Source organism: Pinus tabuliformis, chromosome X (genome assembly GCF_031772625.1).
Source record: "Pinus tabuliformis cultivar Carrire ecotype Pingquan chromosome X, CPIR1, whole genome shotgun sequence".
NCBI lineage: Eukaryota > Viridiplantae > Streptophyta > Pinopsida > Pinales > Pinaceae > Pinus > Pinus tabuliformis.
In genome coordinates this window covers 1255599238-1255622113 of record NC_142308.1, presented here as the reverse complement: position 1 = coordinate 1255622113, position 22876 = coordinate 1255599238, and the positions used below count along the sequence as shown (strand labels likewise).

The following is a 22876-nucleotide window of genomic DNA, read 5'->3' as shown; positions in this document are numbered from 1 at the left end:
AACACAAAAATAATCAAGATAACTCCAAAGAGTCCCCCATCATGCTTGCATAAATGAGAAAGATAAAACTTTATACACTAATTGACTCAATCCATTTTATGAATGTGGGATAGATTGAAAAACAAGGTAAAGTCAAATAAAACATAGAAGTGTAAGATGTATGGTGCCAGAGAAACTTCTTGGTGGCTGTATGAAACATATTGGTGCTTGTACAGCCTCAGATGTAGGTTGATTCTCTGTTTGACCGCCAAGCTTTGACAACTGTATGGATTCCATACAGTGTTATCCTTCAAACCCTTTTTTGGGGACCATGATATGCAAGGCTCCTAAACAAAATTGCTTCTATCAGAAATGAAATCAATACCTGGTTTTGGCAAATCCATTTTGGCTCTTCAATGTGCTTCACTAGTGATCCCTTGATCTGTCTTTTCCAAAACAGTCCCTAGTTCTTCATGCTCTCACATATCCTGCGGCTCTGATAGAGCTCTGATACCATATCACAAATATTAAACACAAAAATAATCAAGATAACTCCAAAGAGTCCCCCATCATGCTTGCATAAATGAGAAAGATAAAACTTTATACACTAATTGACTCAATCCATTTTATGAATGTGGGATAGATTGAAAAACAAGGTAAAGTCAAATAAAACATAGAAGTGTAATATAGCCTAAAGTCAACATGACTTTATTAATTCCTATGTCTAATCTGAAATCTCTGATTTACCATTATTATTATCTGACATTGAATTCAAAAATATAGTGGTGAGATCACATGTTTTCTCAAACAAATATTGTTTTGGGCTTTTCATTATGAGCTTTTACCTTGGGGTACTTGAAACAAAGCTAACGTGGTTCAGGTATTGTTTGTGAAGTGTTGTGCCAGTGAAACTATGTTAAAAGCAGGAAAATTAAAGCCACACATGAATGCAAATTTCAAGACAATTTGTAAGCTTTATATATGCCAATAATGAACATAGACAAAAGCTGGAAATAGGAAAGTCTGCAAATCATAAATAAAACCTAATTAACAGAATTTCATCACATACTTTGACAGCCTGCAAGATAAACGCAAATATGAACCATATGTGTAATTATATAGCTCACTAAAGATCATATACAAACGGTTTAATCCAAACCAAACCATTTTTCCATCAAGTTTATCATAACTACTAGTTCTGTTCGAATTGCAGCATCATCATGTGCAGATGAATGATAATGACAAAATCTAAAATGCAATCAATACATGCATTCAACAGCATGCTTTGAAACAGCTGCTAAGCTAGCTTGAAAATGAACTTGAAGCAGCAAATGAGACCCAGCATGGAATTCAATTTCAAATGACATTCACATTTTCACAGAGAAAAAAGTGTGCCATATTATGATGCGTTATCCTTCAACCAATAAAGCTCGAAAATTTCATGAATATATGCCTTGATGCATTCTCGAAGTTTGTATGTGCATTACATAAATTATTATTTTCCGTCAAAAAAATTCAGCCTGAGGAAATCCACTTAAATGTAGATTTCCAAATGACCTATATGTTTAGTAACAAATAGTGCCTGATAAAATAAATTTACCATCCACCTAAGCTTGTAGGAGATGGATGCCCAAGGATGAGAAAGTTGGCAAAATGCTGGTAGGTCAACTCCATTTTTAGAAATCACAAAAATTGACCACGAAAAGTAACTTTGATTGCAGAGAAACAGTGAACATTTTATTTTGCATGTGTCACCTATGCCAGGTACACAGTCTTGTTCTCCACCACAAACCTAGAACTGGACAAAACCTGTAACATTGGCCAGCATAAGTGAAATATTATTCAATATATTACACTTTAATTCAGCCTCCAAATATAGAAGATGCTCAGACCAATATAAACAAGTGCAGCATATGAGCCACTGGTACCATTCCAAAACAGGCCAGTGCTTTTACATCTCTCTCTTGATATTTTCCATTACTTAAAGTAGCACACTAATGAAATATAAACAAAAGTGACAAGAAAACTGCAGACTGTTGAGAAAATCTTGGTAAGGACCAAAGCATAGCTCAAATCCAGCCAGAGCCTTGGAAAGAATAACAGGATGTACAAAAGTTACCTTGCGCATGATCTCATCCTTTACATTTCTTTCATCTGCAGCCACACCAGCTGTCTCAAGGGCCTTCATGGCAAGAGGAATGACTGTCTTTTGCAGTTTCTTCATTCTTAAATTTCCTTCAGGACTCTGCATTAGCATTGGAAATTTGATAAAAAAAACCCATAGAATAGATACTGTTTGCTCATGAAATTTGAATATTAGAAAAAACAGAAAAGAACACAACATGCTTCTTTACATAGAAACTGGAAATCCATGAAGAAAAAGAAAATAGTAGTTCAAGTACAAAAAATAGAACATATAATTTAAATCTATCAACACTTACTTCTTTTAAGACTGATTTAATGATTTTTTTCCATTTTACCGGCAATTTAGAACTTCTTTTATCACTTCCAGGTGTATCCTTAACTGCATCACACTGATCTCTTGTCTGAATCTCACAATATTCATTGTTAGAAAGCTCATCAGTCTGCTTGGTTCTCTTTTTTGGTTTCTCTTTATTTTGCTTGACATCATTCATTAGTAATAAACCTTCCATTACCAAGCCATTCCCATTTTCACCAATTTTCCTCATGTGATCAAACTCATTGGTACTTTTACCCATAGGATCACTTTTATCCATTTTTTTAAACTTATAACCCTTTCCTTCTTTAGCAGCTGATAAATGCATAGTTTGATCACTGCCACATGAGTGAAGCTCTTGTTGCCCTGTTTCATCTTGCTTATTTTCTACATTCATAGAATCAAATGACTTGGATTTATCTCCTGTCCTCTTCCTCTTCTTGGAACATTTCTCTTCGTCAATATTTGGGCCCTTTCTTGAATCAGGTGAGGTATCTTGCTTGTCATCAGTAGAACCCAGAAGCTCATCTTCCTCATGTTTAACCACTGTATGCTTCTCCTCACTCTGCCCGTGCACTGCATTTGGTTGTTCCTTCAAGTGAAGGATACTTCCCTGATTACCAAGAGAAATGTTTCCATTTGAAGATGGCTCAATATTTTGATTCGATATACTGCTAGCCTGAAATGCTCTGGCTTTTGATCTATGTTTCTTTCCCTCTGAATGTAGTGACAAAGTTTCCCTGCTTGTGGTCTTCACATTGCAAAGACTGCACAGTGCAAAATTTAAAAACAAGGCATAAGAATTTTTTCTATACATAGTGGAAACAAAAAATGTACTATTATTAAAATTCAAATTCTTCACATGCTATCTTATCTTCCTTCCTGCTATTCATGGAATTTGCTCTGCATGAGAGTATCTTACACTGCCAATCCATCTTTATCTAAAGAAAGAATTTTGACTGTGGATAAAAAACATCTCCCTTTTGTCTGAAGGAAATAAGCATTCTCTTGTATTGTACAAAAATTCACTTAGAACATCACTTAAAAAAATTGAAGTAATTAAGAGCAGAGGAAAGAAAAGAGAATTGCAACGAGAACAAAAAAAAGTTTATACAGCAGGTCAAAGATTACATTGATGGTTCCTCCTCCTAAGCTGTCCCTCAAATTAATGTTAGTATCTTAACACATGATGTGACCCAATAGGTTGGGCAATTTGCAAGAAAGCAGTTTTGTGTGGGCATCAATGGCAGCAGCCTCCAACTACCACAAAATTAACACCGGTTGTATGACTTGTACAATGTACATAGATGCCACTGCCACTACATTAATCCCTCTGAAGCAGATAAGCTAAGGGAGGGTCTGATGAATATCTTTGTAAAGGTCCCAAACAGCTATAAAGTCGATTTCAGAGAATCCATCATAAGTAATAGATTAAGATTCATATTAACTCAAATGAGAGCAAGAATCAGCTGCAACCAAACAAACACTCACAAGTTACAACAGATCTCCATCTTCAGTTAGCACAACAGAACTGGTCAATTCAATTTTTCAAAGTCTATGTTTTGTTTCCTCTGTAAACCTCATTCTCCTCAATTTCACAGCTGCTATGCAATTTTCTCTTCATGAAAGACATCTTGAACCAATTTATTTTTGTTTTCTCTTCTGCAGCTGGATCAATCCCATTTCTCTGTGCCACAGTACCCACATCTGCACTTTCATTGCAGTAAATGTTTTGAAATCATTTAACAGTAAAACAGTAGCTGGATTTGCAATATCTTTTCACAGCAGATAGACAAAAAGGTATTTTCACTGTTTCGGTGGCAAGACAGATTTCCTCTGTGTGATAGACGCTGGCTCTAGGATTAGAAAGAGATTAACTGTATTTCTATCCGTTACAATAGATTTCTTTACTTGAAATTAGAATGGTAGATTTTCATCTATGGAATTGTGGAATCTCTGCTCAAGTTCTGTTCCGATGTTTTCCTATTCAGTTCTTTGAATATCTAATCTCCAGTGTTGAAGACAAGATTAGAATAACAGGTTGCCATTGTAGTTCCCTAAAGCTATGAAGTATGAAACTCATTTTGTGCACTGTTTTCGTAGATTGAAAAGAAGTATGGATTTTTTCATAGAGGATTCTCTGACTACGTCTCAAAACGACACTACTCAGCTTGATCTCTTACAGCATTCCCGCAAGCCCTCTCTCCTTAGAAACTTTACTTCATGTTAGAAAATTAAAAAGGCAGAAAGATTTTCTTATCTTGATAATTACTTGTGAGGTACTTGAGTTCTTATTAACTTATTTTATGTCTTCTTTTATCTTCTTATCATCAAGCAACTATCAAAACCAAAACATGAAGATCAAAACAATGAAGGGCACAGAACATAGGCTCTCAGCCAAGGCAAAACCCCTCTCTCAGAGGAAAACCCAACAAAATGTTCTTCTCCTCTTCAAGAACCAAATCAAATGAGACAACCAAGACCCTTAGATAACAACAGATACTCCTCTCATCCACCAAGTCAGCCTTTCAAGACAAGTTCTTTCAAGTGAGCTTAATCCAACAAATTCAATCCAAGTCAACCTCCTTCAAACTCGTCAAACTTTAGATCTCGGCTTCCTGCAACAAAATTTTCAGCCTCTACTGCAAACCTGCAACTTTCGGCCCTTCTGCAACTCAGAAACTTCGCACATGTCAACTAGAAACAAGAGAAAACAGCCTTCTTTCCTTTGCTAGGGTTCCTCCTTTCTTCGCTAGGGTTATTCTTCATTCTTAAAGCCCTTTACACTTCACTTCTTAGAATTGCAGATCAAATTTCTTGCTTGATTGATGCCAAACTAGGTCGAAGATGCTGCTTATATGTAGTCTTCAAGGGTGGTAGAATCCCTTCAATGAGGCCGACTTGATGGATGACAAGGCCGACTTGGTGGAGGAGGGTAAACTTACATTTTTTGAGACAGATACAAATCTCTCTTGACACAAAAAGCCCAAGAAGGGTATATTACATGATGACAAGGGCTATGATTCGTGACTCAATCCTAGACTCAATGGGTGAGTTGACCTATAAACAAAAATACATTGAGAGCATGAAACCCATGCTTATAAAAATAATTTTTTTCTTTAATCTTTATAATAAATTCTTTTCTTTCTCTTTTACAAATACATAAGAATTACATCATGTCATGATCCAAACAACAATAATGAAGACCGACACTAGTTACATTTTCAACACTCCCTCTTAACTAGGGAGGTATTCATAATTGTTCAACCAGTACAAAGATAACCTCAAGTTGAAATGTTCCAAGAAGAGTACAAAATATATAAATCTAGGCCAAAACTGCCAAAGTATCAATTCAACTCATCAAAGATCCAAGTGTCATCTAGGCTACCTGCCATGACACTAATTCAAGGATTCAAGTGTTGCTATAACACTAATTCAAGAATCCAAGTGTCAAAACACTAACTCATCATCAGGGATCCACGCATTAATTAGCAAAACACTCACTCATCAAGGGCCCCGGTGTCATTCAATACACCTACTTATCATGGATCCCGGTGTCATCTAGGCCACGATACCAACACAAACAAGGAATCTAGGTACCATCTAGGCTACCTGCCAAGGTACCCTCCCAACAGGGACTAAGGTGTCATCTAGGCCAATCCACTTTAACTAAGATCTCAATACCAACTAGACCAAGACACCAACCCTCTCAGGGGTCTAGACATCATCACGATCAAGATATCCACCCTAAACAGGGATCTCCAAATCATCTAGACCAACATAGCTTCCCTCACAGAGATCTAGGTATCTACACCAAAATGTCCTCCCTTATAGGGATATAGATATCATCTAGGCGAAGGCACCATCGTTGACTGGGTTCTAGGTACTTGTTACCCACCACTTTGTGGGTGATATCCCCAGGAGAAATTTTTCTCCATGATTAGCCTTAGCCGGCAACCCCTTAATGCCTCCTACTAGCTCATTGTGCCATTTCTCTACCACTTAAGCCAGCCATGTGGTCCCTCGCCCACTTGCATTGATCGTATGTTTGAAGGTGGGCCTCCCGAATCTAAAGGTATGTCTTGTCATTTGGTAATTGAGTATTGGGTTTACTTATCATGGATACTTCTGGTTATGGATTGATGGGGGGATTTGGCAGAAAGAGTGTGTTTAGTTTGTGCTCTTGTCCCCTTGATCTCTTTTGGTTGTTACTCTTGGATCTTAGTCCCTTTGGATCTCCTTTATTGACCATTTGGTTCTAGGGTGGTACTACGTGGGAAACCCCAACTTTGAGTGTGTGGTCCTGCACCTTTCCCCGCACATCTTACTCCCTTTCCACTCACTATACCTCCATTCATCTTTTCTCCCACCTCGGTCCACATAGGGCTAGCCTCCCTACCCCCTTGCCCCCACCTTGGGTTAGGCCTAGAATGATGCCCTAGAGGTTGAAGCAATTAAAAGGAAAAGTGAAAAGCATAATTGGCCACATTTAACAGGAAATTTTACCACAAAATACAAAAGATGGTCGGGGCAAAAATAATCAGCACATGGGAAAAAGCCATTGCATGAGCTCTACCCCAATCCACGGCCATCACCCTAGTTCCATAGGCCCTAGATGAGCCTCCTCTATCATTCAGGAACCCTTGATCGTCCCAACCCCTGGAGGGCAATGAACCGCCCCACCTAAAAGGGGGTAATCACTGCTATATCTTACACATTATGCTCTTGTCCTTTGAGCCCCGAGCAGTTAATTAAAGAAAATTCATAAAAAGGCAAAAGCTATATAAAGAAGGGTGGAAAAATCAAGGTCGAGGCACCTCATGTACCACAATTGCTCCCTCCTATACATTACATTCCCAGGTGTGGGCTTCCCCTTATCTAACTACCCCTATGCCCCACTATGTGGCCCAGGACTGCCCCTCTCATTCCCTATTCCACCTCACTTATTTGTCACTTTCCAACCCCATTAGAGGGATGTACCTTGAACATGTTATCCCCTTTAAGGGTTGAAACTACCTAATAAGGTACTTGGCTAACCCCCTTTGGAGCCTAGAGACACTAGCACATGCCAAAGCCCACTATGGAAGGGCATGCCATTATGAAGTACCCTCGTTGTTATCCATGATTTGTAAGCTCTTTTACCTGATTATTTTAATGATTGGTTGTACTGGAAGCCTAGGGGATGCATTGGATCTTATGCAGGATTATAAGTGGTTTCCATTTGGGTTTGGTCTCCCTATATGGGATCCTAACCCCAAAGGTCTACATTGGCACATGTAGGGTGTGCATAGAGAGCCATTGGCCTCCACAGCAGCAGACAACACTCCACGGATCTTCATAGATGCTCAGAGATTACTAGCGATCCACTTTTGGGATGATGGTGATATGCTTGGTACATTATGCCCAGCAGGCCCCCACAGGAGCCTCACACTCTTGACAGGTGTCCCAGGACTTGTACGATGTCATGGTAGCATTCATTCCACCACTTGGACCCTTGCAGAGGATATCCGATTCATATGGAAACCCATGGGATCATCTATGTGCCCTCATACCCACTGGGAGCACCACAGGTCTACTACTTGGAGAACAAGGGGCCACCCCCTTGTCCATCATATTCCGAGGAATTTATTCCTCAATATGGCACTTTTGGATATTATTATGCCTTTGGAGGGCCCTACGACATGTACATATTATTATTTGGCCCCTTGTGAGGCTTATTTTTACACTTGTGAGCTAGTTTGGTGGGCTTGTCACCAATAGGGGTTTTATTTGCACATTATTTTATCATTAGGGGCTAATGTAGGCCCATAGGCTAATTCGAACTCCTTAGAGGTTATATATTGATGTTAGATACATTCATTTGGATCATCACTTGACTTGAGATCTCTCTAATCATAGAGAACTTCACATTTTTTCCTTGGAGGATATTTTTGGACATGGATGAATTTTGACGTATGGATTTGAGCTATTTATCTTGTCTTGGAGCTTTGTCTTGTCAACAAAATGCTGGCTGGATATACTCTATAACATTGTAAGTAAATTTTGATGTTAATATTCTTGTTGTTGCATACTGCATTAGGGCTAGTTGCTGCATAATCGAAATGTGGAATTGAGCATGTTTTAGTTAATTTAATGTATGGGCCAATGTTATACAAATGAAATGTCCTAGAGATTATTTTGTCTCAATAATCTTGCATCGTTTTCTTTGAAGTATAAATGCTTGAAGGTCACTTTTCTTTTCTTTCTCTCAACATTGGATGAACTTGACTTTCTAGGCCTCCTTGATCAAGAAACCAAGTTCTTACTCATTACCATCCTTGACTCCATATCCCCAAGTGAATTAGGCATTGATCCCTTAAAAGGGGTGATCATTTTAACCCTCTTTTTACCATTTTCCCTTTTTTCCCCAATTCTAACCCCATTAGGTCATCCAAGGCATCAATTTCCCGAGAATTGACCCAAGGAAAAACTTCGATCTCCTACAGGCTACTACGCTAGTGGGTCACCTCCCTCTCCAAATTTGAGGCAATTCTAACGATGGAATCTCCTGGAATCCCAAGCCCTAGCTCTAGGATCGAATTTTGCCTAGGCACCCCCAAGGGTAGACCTCAACAAGATCATTTCAACCTTTTGAAGTAAATGTTTGTGTTTGGTCCTTTCCTTTCATCTTGTCCAGGAAGGAACATCATTGGTTGCTACATTCCATCCCCGAACCTGGACTGGGTCCACTTGGCCCCATGTGGTCCCACTTCCCAATAAAGATTATTTGTCAAGGAACATTTGGGAATCCAAGTTTCCCAAGGATTATAGGGATTGAGAACCTCGCCTATAAGCCTATTCCTTCCCCCTCAACCCTCCTATCCTCACCCCTTACAAGTCCCTTGCGGACCAAGTCCCTTGCTTAAAGAGCAAGAAAGTTCCATTCTTCCCTCCATCCTTGGGAAAGGGTTTCTAGGGTCACTTTTCACCTATCCATTGACATATACTTTACAAGTGATCCCTATACTATTGGGACTCCTCCCATCGGTGAAAGTCCGTAAAGAGCAGGGAGACTTAGTTGTGGTGACAGTGGGTTAACCCTCCACCATTGTGCTTAACCTAATAGGAACCCCTCATAGGTCCCCTACTGGTTTGAGTGGTAACAGGTACCATCTAGGCCAAGATATCCTCCCTCATAGGATTCTATGTATCATATAGGCTAACTGCCAAGATACCAATCCTACCACCATTCTCTCCTCATGGCCTTCATTAGACGCACGATTGTTAGTCCTGGCCTAGTGCATGACACATGAAATACAGAACTATGTCATCCCTCTCAACCAGGAAGGATATACACATTTCCTCACAAAGGAAATATTTCCAAGCTCCCTCTCAACTAGGGAGTTATGTCCAACATCAGTTATTTTATTCTTCTAGCCATACAAATTCTTCTTTTTGCATCATCACATCATCAGAGAACTTCAACCTTCTAGAAAGTCAGCTTGCAATCATCAATGTAAACTTCAATGTTATCAGGGTTCTTATAGCGTCCTCTTTCCATCATGCTCAACATCATCCTAAAGTCATCATCAAACACAAGGTAGGCTTACATCTTGAAAACTACGCACCTATAAATCTTATCAACAAAGCCCAATATATATGTACAAGAGCATGCAAAAAAAATTATCAATCTAGGGTTATCATGTCATCACAAAGAGAAAATTTAGGGTTATTAATACTTCAATAAGGAATTAAATTATAGATATCCAAAATCCAAACCTTGTTAGGGTTTCAATCATAGCGGAAACATTTACACCTAGGGTTTCACTTTCATGCCCTAAGCTCTTACAACAACCTTTGTTAGGGTTTCGTCATAAACCCTAGATATGAGAAAGGCATCAACATAAATAAATTTAAAATGATCATACCTTCCTTTATGATGAAGCCCTGCTACAAATCTTATAACTTTTAAACATACCTTGAGTTGTTCATTCTATAAACCTTAAAGGGCTCCCTCTTGAAAGGCTCCCTCTGCAACAAGACTTCTTACAAGATTCAAGTCTTCCTTTTAGAGGCTCCCTCTAAATCTGGCCACAATCCTTTCTTTCAGAATACTCCTATAAACTTTCTTTTAAAGAAAACACAAGGAAACGATTATAATCAAGCAACGAAAGTAAAATATATAGAGAGGGAATCAACAAGGTAATGAAAGAAATAAGGAATACTTATCTTTTGAGAAAAATAGAATCCCCCTCTTGATTTTGCATTGATCTAGACATTGTAAGGGATTTCTTCAATTTATTGAAACAACTCAAGAATTTTCTATTAAAGCATGTTAGATATACAAAACCTAAAAACAATGACTTATACTATAAATAAAGGATATACAAGGGATAGCATCCCTTAACACTTAATAGAATAAGTCTTTGACTTCAAAATCCTCAGTTTTGGTCTTCTTTGGAGGATTATCATCAGTGGCAACTGTAGCTTGGTCTCTTTCTCTCTTCTTGTTCTTAGGATTATCAGGACATTAGTTCTTGTAGTGTCCCATTTTGTGACAATGATAACATTCTATTTTAGAAAGGTCAATCTTCCCATGATTTTTCTTTGACCCTTTAAATTTCTTATTTCCTCCTTTCTTCTTGAAATGGGCAGAATAGGCATTTGAGGTGGTATTCTCTTCATATTCTTGCTTACCTCTTATCAAGGCAAGACGAGCTTCTTCTTGAGTACAAGCAAACCACATCCTGTTATGAATCAAAAATAGATATAAATAATGTAAATATAGATAATAACACTACATCAAAACAATGATTAATTAGTGATTAGTTTAGTGAAGAGGTGTGTCCCCAAAAGACATGACCGTTCATAAAGGGACGCCTGCTTAGGTATATAAAGCAGGCCCTCATTGTAACATTGAACATAAGTTGTACAATTTTATATATAATAAATTCTTATTACAAAATACCTCGTGTATTTTTACATTAAAGTCAACAAGCTATAAGTTTTGTTGCTTCAATGGTATCAGAGCCATGCCGCACAATATAATCATGCGAGTCTTTGAACATTGTTCGCCACACAATATGCCATTACGTTTATGTCCTGAATGCGTTGAGTAATTTAGTAAAATTGGATAAGCATTTCAGCGTTTAGAAAAATAATAAGCAGAAGTTAAAGCATGTTGAAGGGAAATCAATAATAAGGAAGATGATAGCAACAGTGAAGAAACGAAACAAGATCAAGATGAGGATCCAGATGAAGTTGATCTTGATATGGACGAGAATGATGAATATGAAAATGATCCAGATGAAGTTGATCTTGATGTGGATGAGAATGATATCAATCAAGATGGTGATAAAGATGAGCTTGCTAGCCCGAAGACTGTTGAAAAAACTGAAAAGAGTATTAAAAGAAATCATGTAATTTCACCTGAGTCTAATGTGGCAAAAGCCATTGGAAAAGGGGTTAGAGAGTCCCCTGAACCTAAGAAGGAAAAAAACCTTCCAAAACCATCTGTGAAGGAAGTAACAAAGGACAAAGAAATACCTTCTTCAGTGAAGAAGGAAGATAAATTTTATACTTTGGAGCTAAGGAAAAGTTTAAGCCAGAAGGAAAGCAAAACCAAAGATTTGGATCTTGCTAGGAGTAAAACAGTCAAGGTTTTATCTTCTTCTAAGCCAGAAGTTAAAAAAGGGCCCACCATGCCTCTGTCTTTCACTAACAATGATGTCAAAATTTCGGTTATGGTTGTAATTGAAAGAGCAACAACTATAGCCTTTAAGTGCAACACCCAGGAGCAGAGGTCAAATTTAGGATGGAAATCAACTTCAAAAATTGCCAAGCACACTCCCAGACTGCAGACCAGTGATTGTCTTGGAGCTGAAACACTCATAAGGTTGCTAAAAAATTATTCTAGAAGTCACGAGCTGAAGACATCCATTACCGTTGGTGTTGTGGGGCTTCCTAATGTTGGTAAAAGTAGCCTTATAAATAGCATAAAAAGATCACATGTTGTCAATGTTGGGGCCACCCTAGGCTTAACAAGAGCGATGCAGGAAAATCACTTAGACAAGCATGTCAAACTATTAGACTGTCCTGGAGTTGTGATGGCTAAACCTAGTGACAGTAATGCAACAATTGCTCTTTGCAACTGCAAAAGGATTGAAAAATTGGAGGATCATGTATCTTCTGTTAAGGAGATTTTGAAGTTGTGTCCATCTGACAAGTTGATGTGCTTATACAAGCTACCTAGCTTCAGTTCATTCGATGACTTCTTGCAAAAGATCGCATCAATTTGTGGGAAGCTAAAGAAAGGTGGTGTAGTAGACACCATATCAACTGCCAAGATTGTTCTACATGACTGGAATGAAGGAAAGATATCGTATTATACATTGCCACCTACACAAAATGAGGGGGAACACCTGGAGTCTGCGATTGTGCCATCCTGGGGGAAAGAGTTTGATGTGAATGAGATTTATGGGGAGGATTTTGTTATGATAGACAACTTACATTCTATGATTGATACTTCACACTTTGAAATGCCCGCTAATTGTCCTCTTAATATGGATACCCAACTTGCAGAGTCTGATGAAGATGCTATGGAAGAAGCTGATGATGCCCCTGATGCAACGAGAATGGATACAGGTGAAATTGTGGCAACTAAATCTCAAAAGGCTCACAATCAAAATGATAAGTTGTATGATGCAGAAGGTATCTTCAATCCACATGCAGCCAAGTCAGAGAAAAAACGGAGGAAAAAAGCTAGGAAAATTCTTGTGAAAGTTTCAAATGAAGCTGGGAACAATGATTATGATTTTGCAGTTGACTATAAAATGCAATTTACTGCTCCACAGACAGAAGCTGAGTCAGATAAAGATGATGATGATGACGAAGTTCTTGATAATCCTACTGCTACTCGGCTCCTCCTGCTACCCACGATGCTCTGCCCGAGCGGCCACTTCGTCGTTTTCGGAAACACTACTCCCCCAAGTCACTCGTTTGTCGTTGTCATTTGCTGCCTGTCTGCTCGGCATCGTTGTCTTCCTGTCGTCGTTAAAACCCCGCCCGACGTTGTCTCAACTTTTCCCGTCCGTCCGGATTCTGTTTGTCAATCGACAAAAATCCATTTATCTATGCTTCGCCGCCAAGGGGCATAACATATCAATCAACAGGCATCTTGGTCAACAGGAGTGGTCAACAATCAAACCTTGCGTTGGAGTTTTGGTTTGATATATATATATGTATATATGTATATATATATGTATATATGTATATATATGTATATATGTATATATATATACATATATACATATATATATATATATATATATATATATATATATAGATATTCACGTTGATCTGCCTGTCGTGACATAGTTATAGCTCTCAAATCATATAGTTTATAATAGTTATATTATAAACTATGTTAATATAATTTAATTAATTAATTAAAACTATTTAATTAATTAAATTATTTAAATAAATAAATAAAATAAAAATAAAAATAAAAACAAGTAAAAAAAATTATTATTATTATTATTATTATTATTAAAAAAAAATTGTGCCAAAATAATAGCACCGAGGAATTATACTTGTTAAGGTACCAATGGCCGACACATTTATCAAAAATGAGGTGAGCAAAGTGAAGGCGATTGTTCAAATTTAAGAAAACTGTCAACAATTACACATGTCGAAGTGATGCGATCAACTGAAGGAATTATTAGTGATTAAGCTTTGAGGACAAATTTTTTCGAAAAAAGGGGCAATGTTATGAATCAAAAATAGATATAAATAATGTAAATATAGATAATAACACTACATCAAAACAATGATTAATTAGTGATTAGTTTAGTGAAGAGGTGTGTCCCCAAAAGACATGACCATTCATAAAGGGGCACCTGCTTAAGTATATAAATCAGGTCCTCATTTTAACATTGAACATCACTTGTACAATTTTATATATAATAAATTCTTATTACAAAATACCTCTTGCGTATTTTTACATTGAAGTCAACAAGCTATAAGTTTTGTTGCTTCACATCTCCTCAAAGGAGGGAGAATTTTTCCCACTAATTATTCCTACTACAAAAGCATTCCAAGACGTTTGTAGCAATGTTGCATTAATCGTTATCGGGATAATATCGGCGCGAGGAAAAAATCGGAAAAAATCGGAATTATCGGGAAATTATCGGAAATTATCGGGAAATAATCGTTTGGTACAAAAATATTCTTTTTTTTTCATTTTTTTTCAATTTTTTTAATATCTAAACCATCTACAACATAAAATAAATACATTGACACATAAATACGATAAAAAAACTAATATATAAGATGTTTAATATCATTCCTAGCGCCAAAATCACACACAACATTGAATCATGTCCTGAATAGTAAGTCCTAACTCCTGAGTCCCAACTCAGCCTCAAAATATCAACAAAAAATATGATAATGTATCTCATCATGTCATAATGTCACATACAATAAAATGAAAGTCTTATCCTATTGATTTCCTCTGCCCCTCTTGTGAGAAAATGCCACAGCTTTCCCTTTCCCTCTAGATATAGATGTTGGTGCCCGTGCTGGTGGAGATGGCAGTAATCAACAAAAAATATGATAATGTATCTCATCATGTCATAATGTCACATACAATAAAATGAAAGTCTAATCCTATTGATTTCCTCTACCCCTCTTGCGAGAAAATGCCACAGCTTTCCCTTTCCCTCTAGATGTAGATGTTAGTGCCCGTGTTGGTGGGGATGGCAGTGGACGCTGATGTGCTCTAGAAGCTGAAGAACTAGAAGTAGGAGCTATAGGAGGTAGACCACGTCCTCTACTGGTGGCAGTGGTAGCCCGGGCAGGCGGTGTCACCTCCTCCTCTTGTTCCTCCTCCTCCTCCTCCTCCACCTGCTCCTCCTCCTCCCCCTCCACTACATCCTGCACTAACCAATCATCAGCAGACTCCATGAGAGGCCTCTCGGCCTCAACCCTCCATGCAGCAGTGGTGTCAATCCCATCCAATGAGATGGCATCCACATCAGGTGTCCTCTCAAGTTGCCTCACCCATAATCGAAGATTGTAGTAGACGTAGACTATGTCATTAAGTCGCTGGGACTCCAACCTGTACAAAGATCATGAAATAATAATTAATAATTATAAAAAAAATATTGTTTAATGAATTCAAAAATTTATTTGGAAATTTGCAATATTTTAAATATTTAAGTGTTAACCTGTTGCGCTTCTTGTTGTGTATTTTTTCAAATACACTCCAGTTGCGCTCACATCCTGAGGAGCTACATGTTTGGCTGAGGATGCGAATGGCAAGCTTTTGCAGAAGGGGTACCCTGCCACCATACATTTTCCACCATGCATCTACAACGAAATTACAAATAAAATTTTAAAAAAAATGGAATTTGAAGAGACAATGAAATTTGAAACAAAGTTATAAACTAAAAAATACCTGGCATTTTAATCACCCTATCATTGATAGCCATCTCAAAGCCAAATGTGCCACCTGCCATCCTATATGTCTCCATTTGTTTAGAGATCTCTATACGTTGTTCTGGAGATCGCACCATCTTCTGGACACAGGATAAGAATCCATCCATGATCTCAGCATCAAAATCAAACCCACATCCATAAGAAAATGCAGGGTTCAGGAAAAGCCCAGCAGCATGAATGGGACGATGGAGTGTGTTGTTCCATCACTCATCAATCACTCCCCATAGAAGGAGTTGTTTCTGAAACCCATCATCTCCCTTATCATCATAGTAGGCCCGAATGGCTTCTTTGGCCCTGCCCATGGCTTCATACAAATAGCCCATTGCGGGCCTCTCACCATCAACCAACCGAAGAACCTTTACCAAAGGTTCAGTAACGGCGCACACCTCCTGCACTCCTGCCCAAAAGTCTTCCTGGTATGAAACCAGTCTGCATACGGCCTCTCCATCTGGTTTGTGGCTCACTGGCAAAGCACGCCACTCCTTTGAAAGAAACATTCTCTTCACATCCCACATAGAATTCAAGAGGGATTGAAGAGATATGAAACTGGTGGAAAACCGTGTAATGGCGGGGCGCACCAACTCTTTGTTGTTGGTGAATCTTCTCATCAAGCTAAGCACAGATGTATGGTTATATATAAATTTTGTAATGCTTTTGGATGAATCAACAATATCTTTGACAAGGGGAATTTTCCCTATGTCCTCCAACATCAAATCAATACAGTGTGCAGCACAAGGTGTCCAAAATAAAGTAGGATGCATGTCCATAAGCATCCTGCCAGCAGCAACATAATTTGCAGCATTGTCCGTTATGACTTGGACAACATTTTGTTCACCCACCTCCAAAATAAACAAATCTAGCAAATCACATAAAGTTCTTGCATCTTTGATTTGTGCAGATGCATCAACAGATTTGATAAACATAGTCCCCTTGGGACAACTAACCAAGAAGTTTATAAGGGTTCTCCCCTTTTGGTCAGTCCAACCATCTGACATAACAGTGCATCCTGTTTGTGCCCATGATGCCCTAAAATCCTCCAATCTTTGGGTGCAGTCACGCTTTTCATTTTGAAGAATCCGGCTTCTGAAATCAGGATAAGAAGGGATTTTGTAACCCGGGCCAACACTGGCAATAGCATTAACAGTAGGTTGGAAAAATGGATTATTCCTTACAATGCTGAAAGGAATATCACTCCAGAGGAGAAATTTTGCCAGCAACTTGTCAGCTCGTTCTTTCTCAGTTCTTTTTAGCATTGAACCAATAGATGGCTGTGAACCAGGCGTGGTTCGAGGAACAAAAAATAATGATGCAGCTATCGGATTGGTTGATGCTGCAGTAGAACCAGTGCCACTTGGCCCACTTCCTTCAGCTAACCTTTTTAGTTGCTTTTTGAGTTCTTCTTTGTCCTCTCTAGTCTACTCTAAAGTTTCCAATGCTCTCATGGCTCTTTGGATAAGTTCAGGAGTTGTATTTGTACAAGGCCCCACATCATGTCCAGGGATTTTTGCAAGGTGAAACTTCAACCTGTACACCCCCCCGGACATAGGGTGGCCACACAACTTGCAACTCAAGTTTAGTCTATCATTCGGAGAATCAGGTACACCATATTCCCAGAAAGGATCCAATTTCCTTGGCATGTTTGTTTTTGAACTTTGAAGTTGCAAACTTGAAGTCTTGAATGGTGTTTTGGTGCAGTTGTGAACCTATGGGAAAATAAGGATTAGGATTACAATTTAGCATTTACAAAATTACAAGTTACAAATTTACAAATTACAATTTAGTATTTTAATTTTTAATTTTTACATTGATGATTGTACAATGAAAATCCAAGTTACCCGTAACCCAACCTAAAACAACCATTCCAAAGTTCAAAGTTTCAAACACAAATTACCCAACCATTCCAAACCCAAGTTACCCAACCAAATGGCAAAAACAATGAAAAAAACATAAACAATGTTTTAAAAAAATAAAAACACAAAAAAAATTGGTTCCCATAGTCATACCAACTTACCCAACCCAAAACAATGAAGAAATACAAAAAAACTTTAAAAACAATGAAAACAAAAGAAAAATGATGCCCATACCAAGTTTCCCAACCAAAAACAATGAAAAACATACAAAAGCAATGTTTTTAAACAATGAAAACAAAAAAAATTAATCCACCTACCGTTTCTATGGAGAAATCGGTGGTCTCCTCTTGATTTTCTCCTCTAAGCACTTAGATTTCGCTAAAAACCCTCTTCAACTTGGTCTCCAAGAGCTCCTCCTCCCTCCGCGCGTGACTGTCCAAATGAGCTCATGAAAAAACCCAAAAAACGTTATAAAACTATATTGTCGCGACCCCCGGCGATTATTTCAATTTTTATCGCAATTATTTCGTTTTTATCGCGATTATTTCATATTATCGCGATCATTTCAATAAAAATCGGCAAAAAAAATTCCCGGCGATTATTTCGTTTAATTATCGCGATTTTATCGGAAGAGGGAAAAAATCGCGCTTATTTCATATTATCGCGATTTTCACAACACTGGTTTGTAGTCCTAGTAGGGTAGCAATCACAAGTTCTTTATCTGGGATTATTTCATCAACTGCTTGTAGTTCATCTCTTATACGAGCAATCCTTACTAAGTAAGAAGATATTGTATCATCTTTGGTCATTTTGACTAGTGTTGTGAAAATCGTGATAAAATTGCAATTTAATCGGAAAACCGCGATTTCCAAAATTTAACGATAAAATCGCACGATAAATACACGTATTTTTTTCGGCGATTTTTATGAAAAAATCGCGATTTTTATGAAAAAATAGCAATTTATGAAAAAATCGCGATTTTTATGAAGATTCGAAGTGAAATAATCGTGGGCCATGCGGACAACGCGTTTAAAAAGACCAAAACATGATTTTTGGAAAATCATTTGCATAGACAGCGGCAGCGACAGGGTTTTGGAGCGACCTAGCAAATTTCTTTGTCGTTTGGGAGCTGAATCAGCTGATTGGAGGAGAAAAACAGATTGAGAGCTAAGGAGGAGACAAATTTTCTCCATCAAACCGGTATGGGCACCAAACCTTTGTGTTTTGTAACTTTGTTTTGGTGTTTTTTTTATGTTTTTGGTTGGGTTTGGAATCTGGATAACCCATTGTTTATCAAAAGAATTCAATGGGTTATCAAATATTTTTGAATTGATTTGATGGGGTTTTTGATTTTTCATTTTGTTTGTTAAAAACTTAAATTGTCAAAAATTCTATGTGGATTTTGGTTGGGTTTGGAATCTGGATAACCCATTGTTTATCAAAAGAATTCAATGGGTTATCAAATATTTTTGAATTGATTTGATGGGGTTTTTCATTTTTCATTTTGTTTGTTAAAAACTTAAATTGTCAAAAATTCTGTGTTTTGTCATGTTACTCATGTATGTAATTTTTTTTTTGTTTTTGTAAATTGTAAGTCTGTAACTTGTAAATTGTAATCCTTATTTTGCCATAGGTTCACCATTCAACTTCAAAGTTCAAAGTTCAAAGTTCAAAGTCAAACTTCAAACTTCATCTTACAAATTTAAAACTCAAGAATCCAAAGTTCAACCAAATTACAAACATGCCAAGGAAATTGGACCCTCTGTGGGAATTTGGTGAACCTAATGGACGGTTTGCGACTAGTGGCACGTATAGTCTGGGACTAGTGGACGGTTTGCGACTAGTGGCACGTATAGTGCTCGCACGTAACAATCTGTGCGAGCACATTTTTTGGCGCCGTTGCCGGGGACTACATGTGTTTGCTGTCTGAAATATAGTGGCACGTATCTCCATTTGATCTGGGTTTAACTATTGTTTTCTCCCTCTATGTTGATGGTCGATTTAAGTTGTGCAGGAAATCCTTTTTTCAGATTACCGGGCGTTAGGGGAAGTTCTCGGCTGAACCAGCCAACTCCCAGAGTGTGTTTTCTGAAAGAGCCCAGCCAGTTCTTGATCCCGGGCTTATCATTTGAAATTTTTTATTAATGCATGCAGGGTTTTCTGAAGCACCTCACATTAAGTTTGAAATTTTGATAATATTACTGATGGTCACTGACAAATCCGGCTGTTATAGAGCCATAGATCTGTAAATGTTGTAAATTGTTTAGCTAGTTTTAGGGTTTTTAGTTTATTTTTGGCACATTTTACTTCTGGGTTTTCTGTTATTGCAGGTTGCTGATACAAGTCTTGAAATTTTTTTGGGGTTTTCATTAAACAATCTGAAGCAGTGGATTTAAAAAAAGAAAAAATTCTAAATCAAGACTTCTGGAAAAGGGTTCTGGCAAATTTTAAAGAGTTTTCCGGCCATCTATTTTCTGATCAATTTCTTCAGATTTGTTGCCTAGTGGGGTTTCATGCTACATAAAAATTTCGAATTTTTTTTTGCTGTCAACTGCTGCCTGGGGTTTCATTTTCATTGCAGGAAAATTCTGACTTTGTGTTCATTGTTGTTTTTCTCAAAAACTTTCGGAATTTTTAAGGTCTGCTTGTGGATTTTAAAACTTTTTTTACGAGATCTGGAAAGCTTCTGGGTCATTTTCCTACCTTCGCTTTTCTCCTACACTACCCTAAATTCCTCATGGGGCTGCCTATTCTTCTCAACCTGCATTGCCATTCCTCTTCCGTTGTTGTCTGCATTTTTCTCATAGCTGTTCCTTCAACCTGCAAAACGCACATAAAAAAAACACGCGTTCATCCCCAAAGCCACCACGCAACCTGCGCGCTATCCCTCGGATCCCTACTCCGTATCTGTTTGGAGACACGGTTTGCGACTACGTGTCAACTTCCCATAGCAGTGCACCCTCTTTTTTCACAAAAGGGATAGCGCTTAATCGACATGTACGTGCCATTTGACAGTCATCGTCGACTTGATCAATTTATGTTGTAAACCCAGTCTGCATGTGTGAATTGTAAATAATCTTATCAGAGTTGAGTCATGTATGTAAATTGCTTAGGTGGACCTAATTTTCTAGTGATAATCTACGTTCCGGAAGGTGTTTTGTCTCACCGATCCATGATCAGCAGAGTTTTCCTTCAGCCTAACCCCAAAGCCAGAATGAATTTTGTCATTAGAATCTTAAAGGAATCCTAGTGTGTTGATCTGCTAGATTATAGTTGGTCGCAGAACTGGGTGGTCTATGAGGGTCTATGTCAAATGGGTTTTCCCCTTTGAGATGTAAAATTGTTAAAGTCATGATGTAAAGTGTCTTGAGGGTTAGGAAATGTTTTAATCCCCTCATGAGTCATAAGTCCTAAGTCCTAGGTCCTAGGGAATTTTTTCCAAAGGCTAAGTTCGAGGATCCATTTAAAAATAAATTAAAAATTAAAAAAAAAAAGATTGAAAAGATAAAAATAAAAAATAAAAAATAAAAAATAAAAAATAATAATAAAAATAAAATAAAATAAATAAATAATAATAATAATAATAATAATAATAATAAATAAAAACTTAAAAATAATAAAATAATAATATTTTGAGTAAATAAATGCAGAATTTCAATTTTTTAATGCATTAAAAATTTGACGGATGAGATTAAGATATATCTTGATCCTCATCGACGGTCAAGATAAGTTTGACATGGATCACTCGAACTAGCTGTTGGGGATTTTTCCTTTAAATAGGGTGCTAGGGGTCATTTGAGATCAGATTCGATCTGAGAGTCTGGTACTGAAGAAGCTCTCTTGTAAATTTTTTCTGGTGCAATAAAGAAAGACTTTGGGGTTAAAAATCTTGTTGGTGTTACTCTTCTGGAAATGCTGTAAGAGTGTTTTATTTTTCTGCATAATTTTATTTTCAGCCATTGAGGATAGCTTAATGAAGATTGATCTAGGCACAGGTATCTTGTCTAGTCTTTGGGGTTTGAATGATGGTTTAGATTCTGAAATATAGTGGCAGGTATCTCCATTTGATCTGGGTTTCACTATTGTTTTCTCCCTCTATGCTAATGGTTGATTTTAAGTTGTGCAGGAAATCCTTTTTTTCAGATTACCGGGCGTTAGGGGAAGTTCTTGGCTGAACCAACCAACTCCCGGATTGTGTTTTCTGAAAGAGCCCAGCCAGTTCTTGATCCCGGGCTTATCATTTGAAATTTTGTTTATGAATGCATGCAGGGTTTCCTGAAGTGTCTCACATTAAAATTAAATTCCGATAATACTGCTGTGATTATTGACAAATCTAGCTACTAAAGAGCCTCAAATCTGTAAATACTGTAAATTGTTTAGCTGGTTTTAGGGTTTTCAGTTTATTTTTGGCACATTTTACTTCTGGGTTTTCTGTTATTACAGGTTGCTGATACAGGTTTTGAAATTTTTTTGGGGTTTTCATTAAACAATCTGAAGCAGTGGATTTAAAAAAAGAAAAAATTCTAAATCAAGACTTCTGGAAAAGGGTTCTGGCAAATTTTAAAGAGTTTTCCGGCCATCTATTTTCTGATCGGTTTCTTCAGATTTGTTGCCTAGTGGGGTTTCATGCTACATAAAAATTTCGAATTTTTTTTTGCTGTCAACTGCTACCTGGGGTTTCATTTTCGTTGCAGGAAAATTTTGACTTTGTGTTCATTGTTGTTTTTCTCAAAAACTTTCGGAATTTTTAAGGTCTGTCTGTGGATTTTAAAACTTTTTTTACGGGATCTGGAAAGCTTCTGGGTCATTTTCCTACCTTCGCTTTTCTCCTACGCTACCCTAAATTCCTCACGCGGCTGCCTATTCTTCTCAACCTGCATTGCCATTCCTCTTCCGTTGTTGTCTGCGTTTTTCTCACAGCTGCTCCTTCAACCTGCAAAACGCACTAAAAAAAAACACGCGTTCATCCCCAAAGCCACCACGCAGCCTGCGCGCTATCCTCCCTCCCAGGTGCTCTATCTTTGCTAACCCACAGCTGCCTTCACTCTGCTTCTCCGGCCATCTCCATGCAGTCTCAACATAAGCTTGCAACCTCCAGCGTGCTCCCAACCTT

General features: G+C 37.7%; 1 protein-coding gene and 1 pseudogene across 1 annotated transcript in view; one reads left to right on the top strand and one right to left on the bottom strand.

The window, feature by feature from the left end:
- Positions 1–1581: 1581 nt before the first annotated feature.
- The window catches only part of LOC149144546 (uncharacterized), a 246338-nt gene continuing 225043 nt past the window's right edge, over positions 1582–22876 (bottom strand). Inside the window, exons 5-7 of the mRNA XM_089448830.1 lie at positions 2421–3204; positions 2099–2224; positions 1582–1788 (exon numbers count right to left, since the gene is read on the bottom strand). Of these exons, the coding sequence (XP_089304956.1) occupies positions 1735–1788; positions 2099–2224; positions 2421–3204 (964 nt within the window). The 3' untranslated portion in view covers positions 1582–1734. The remainder of the gene's footprint in view (positions 1789–2098; positions 2225–2420; positions 3205–22876) is intronic.
- Positions 12160–13572, top strand: LOC149144547 (guanine nucleotide-binding protein-like NSN1 pseudogene; annotated as a pseudogene).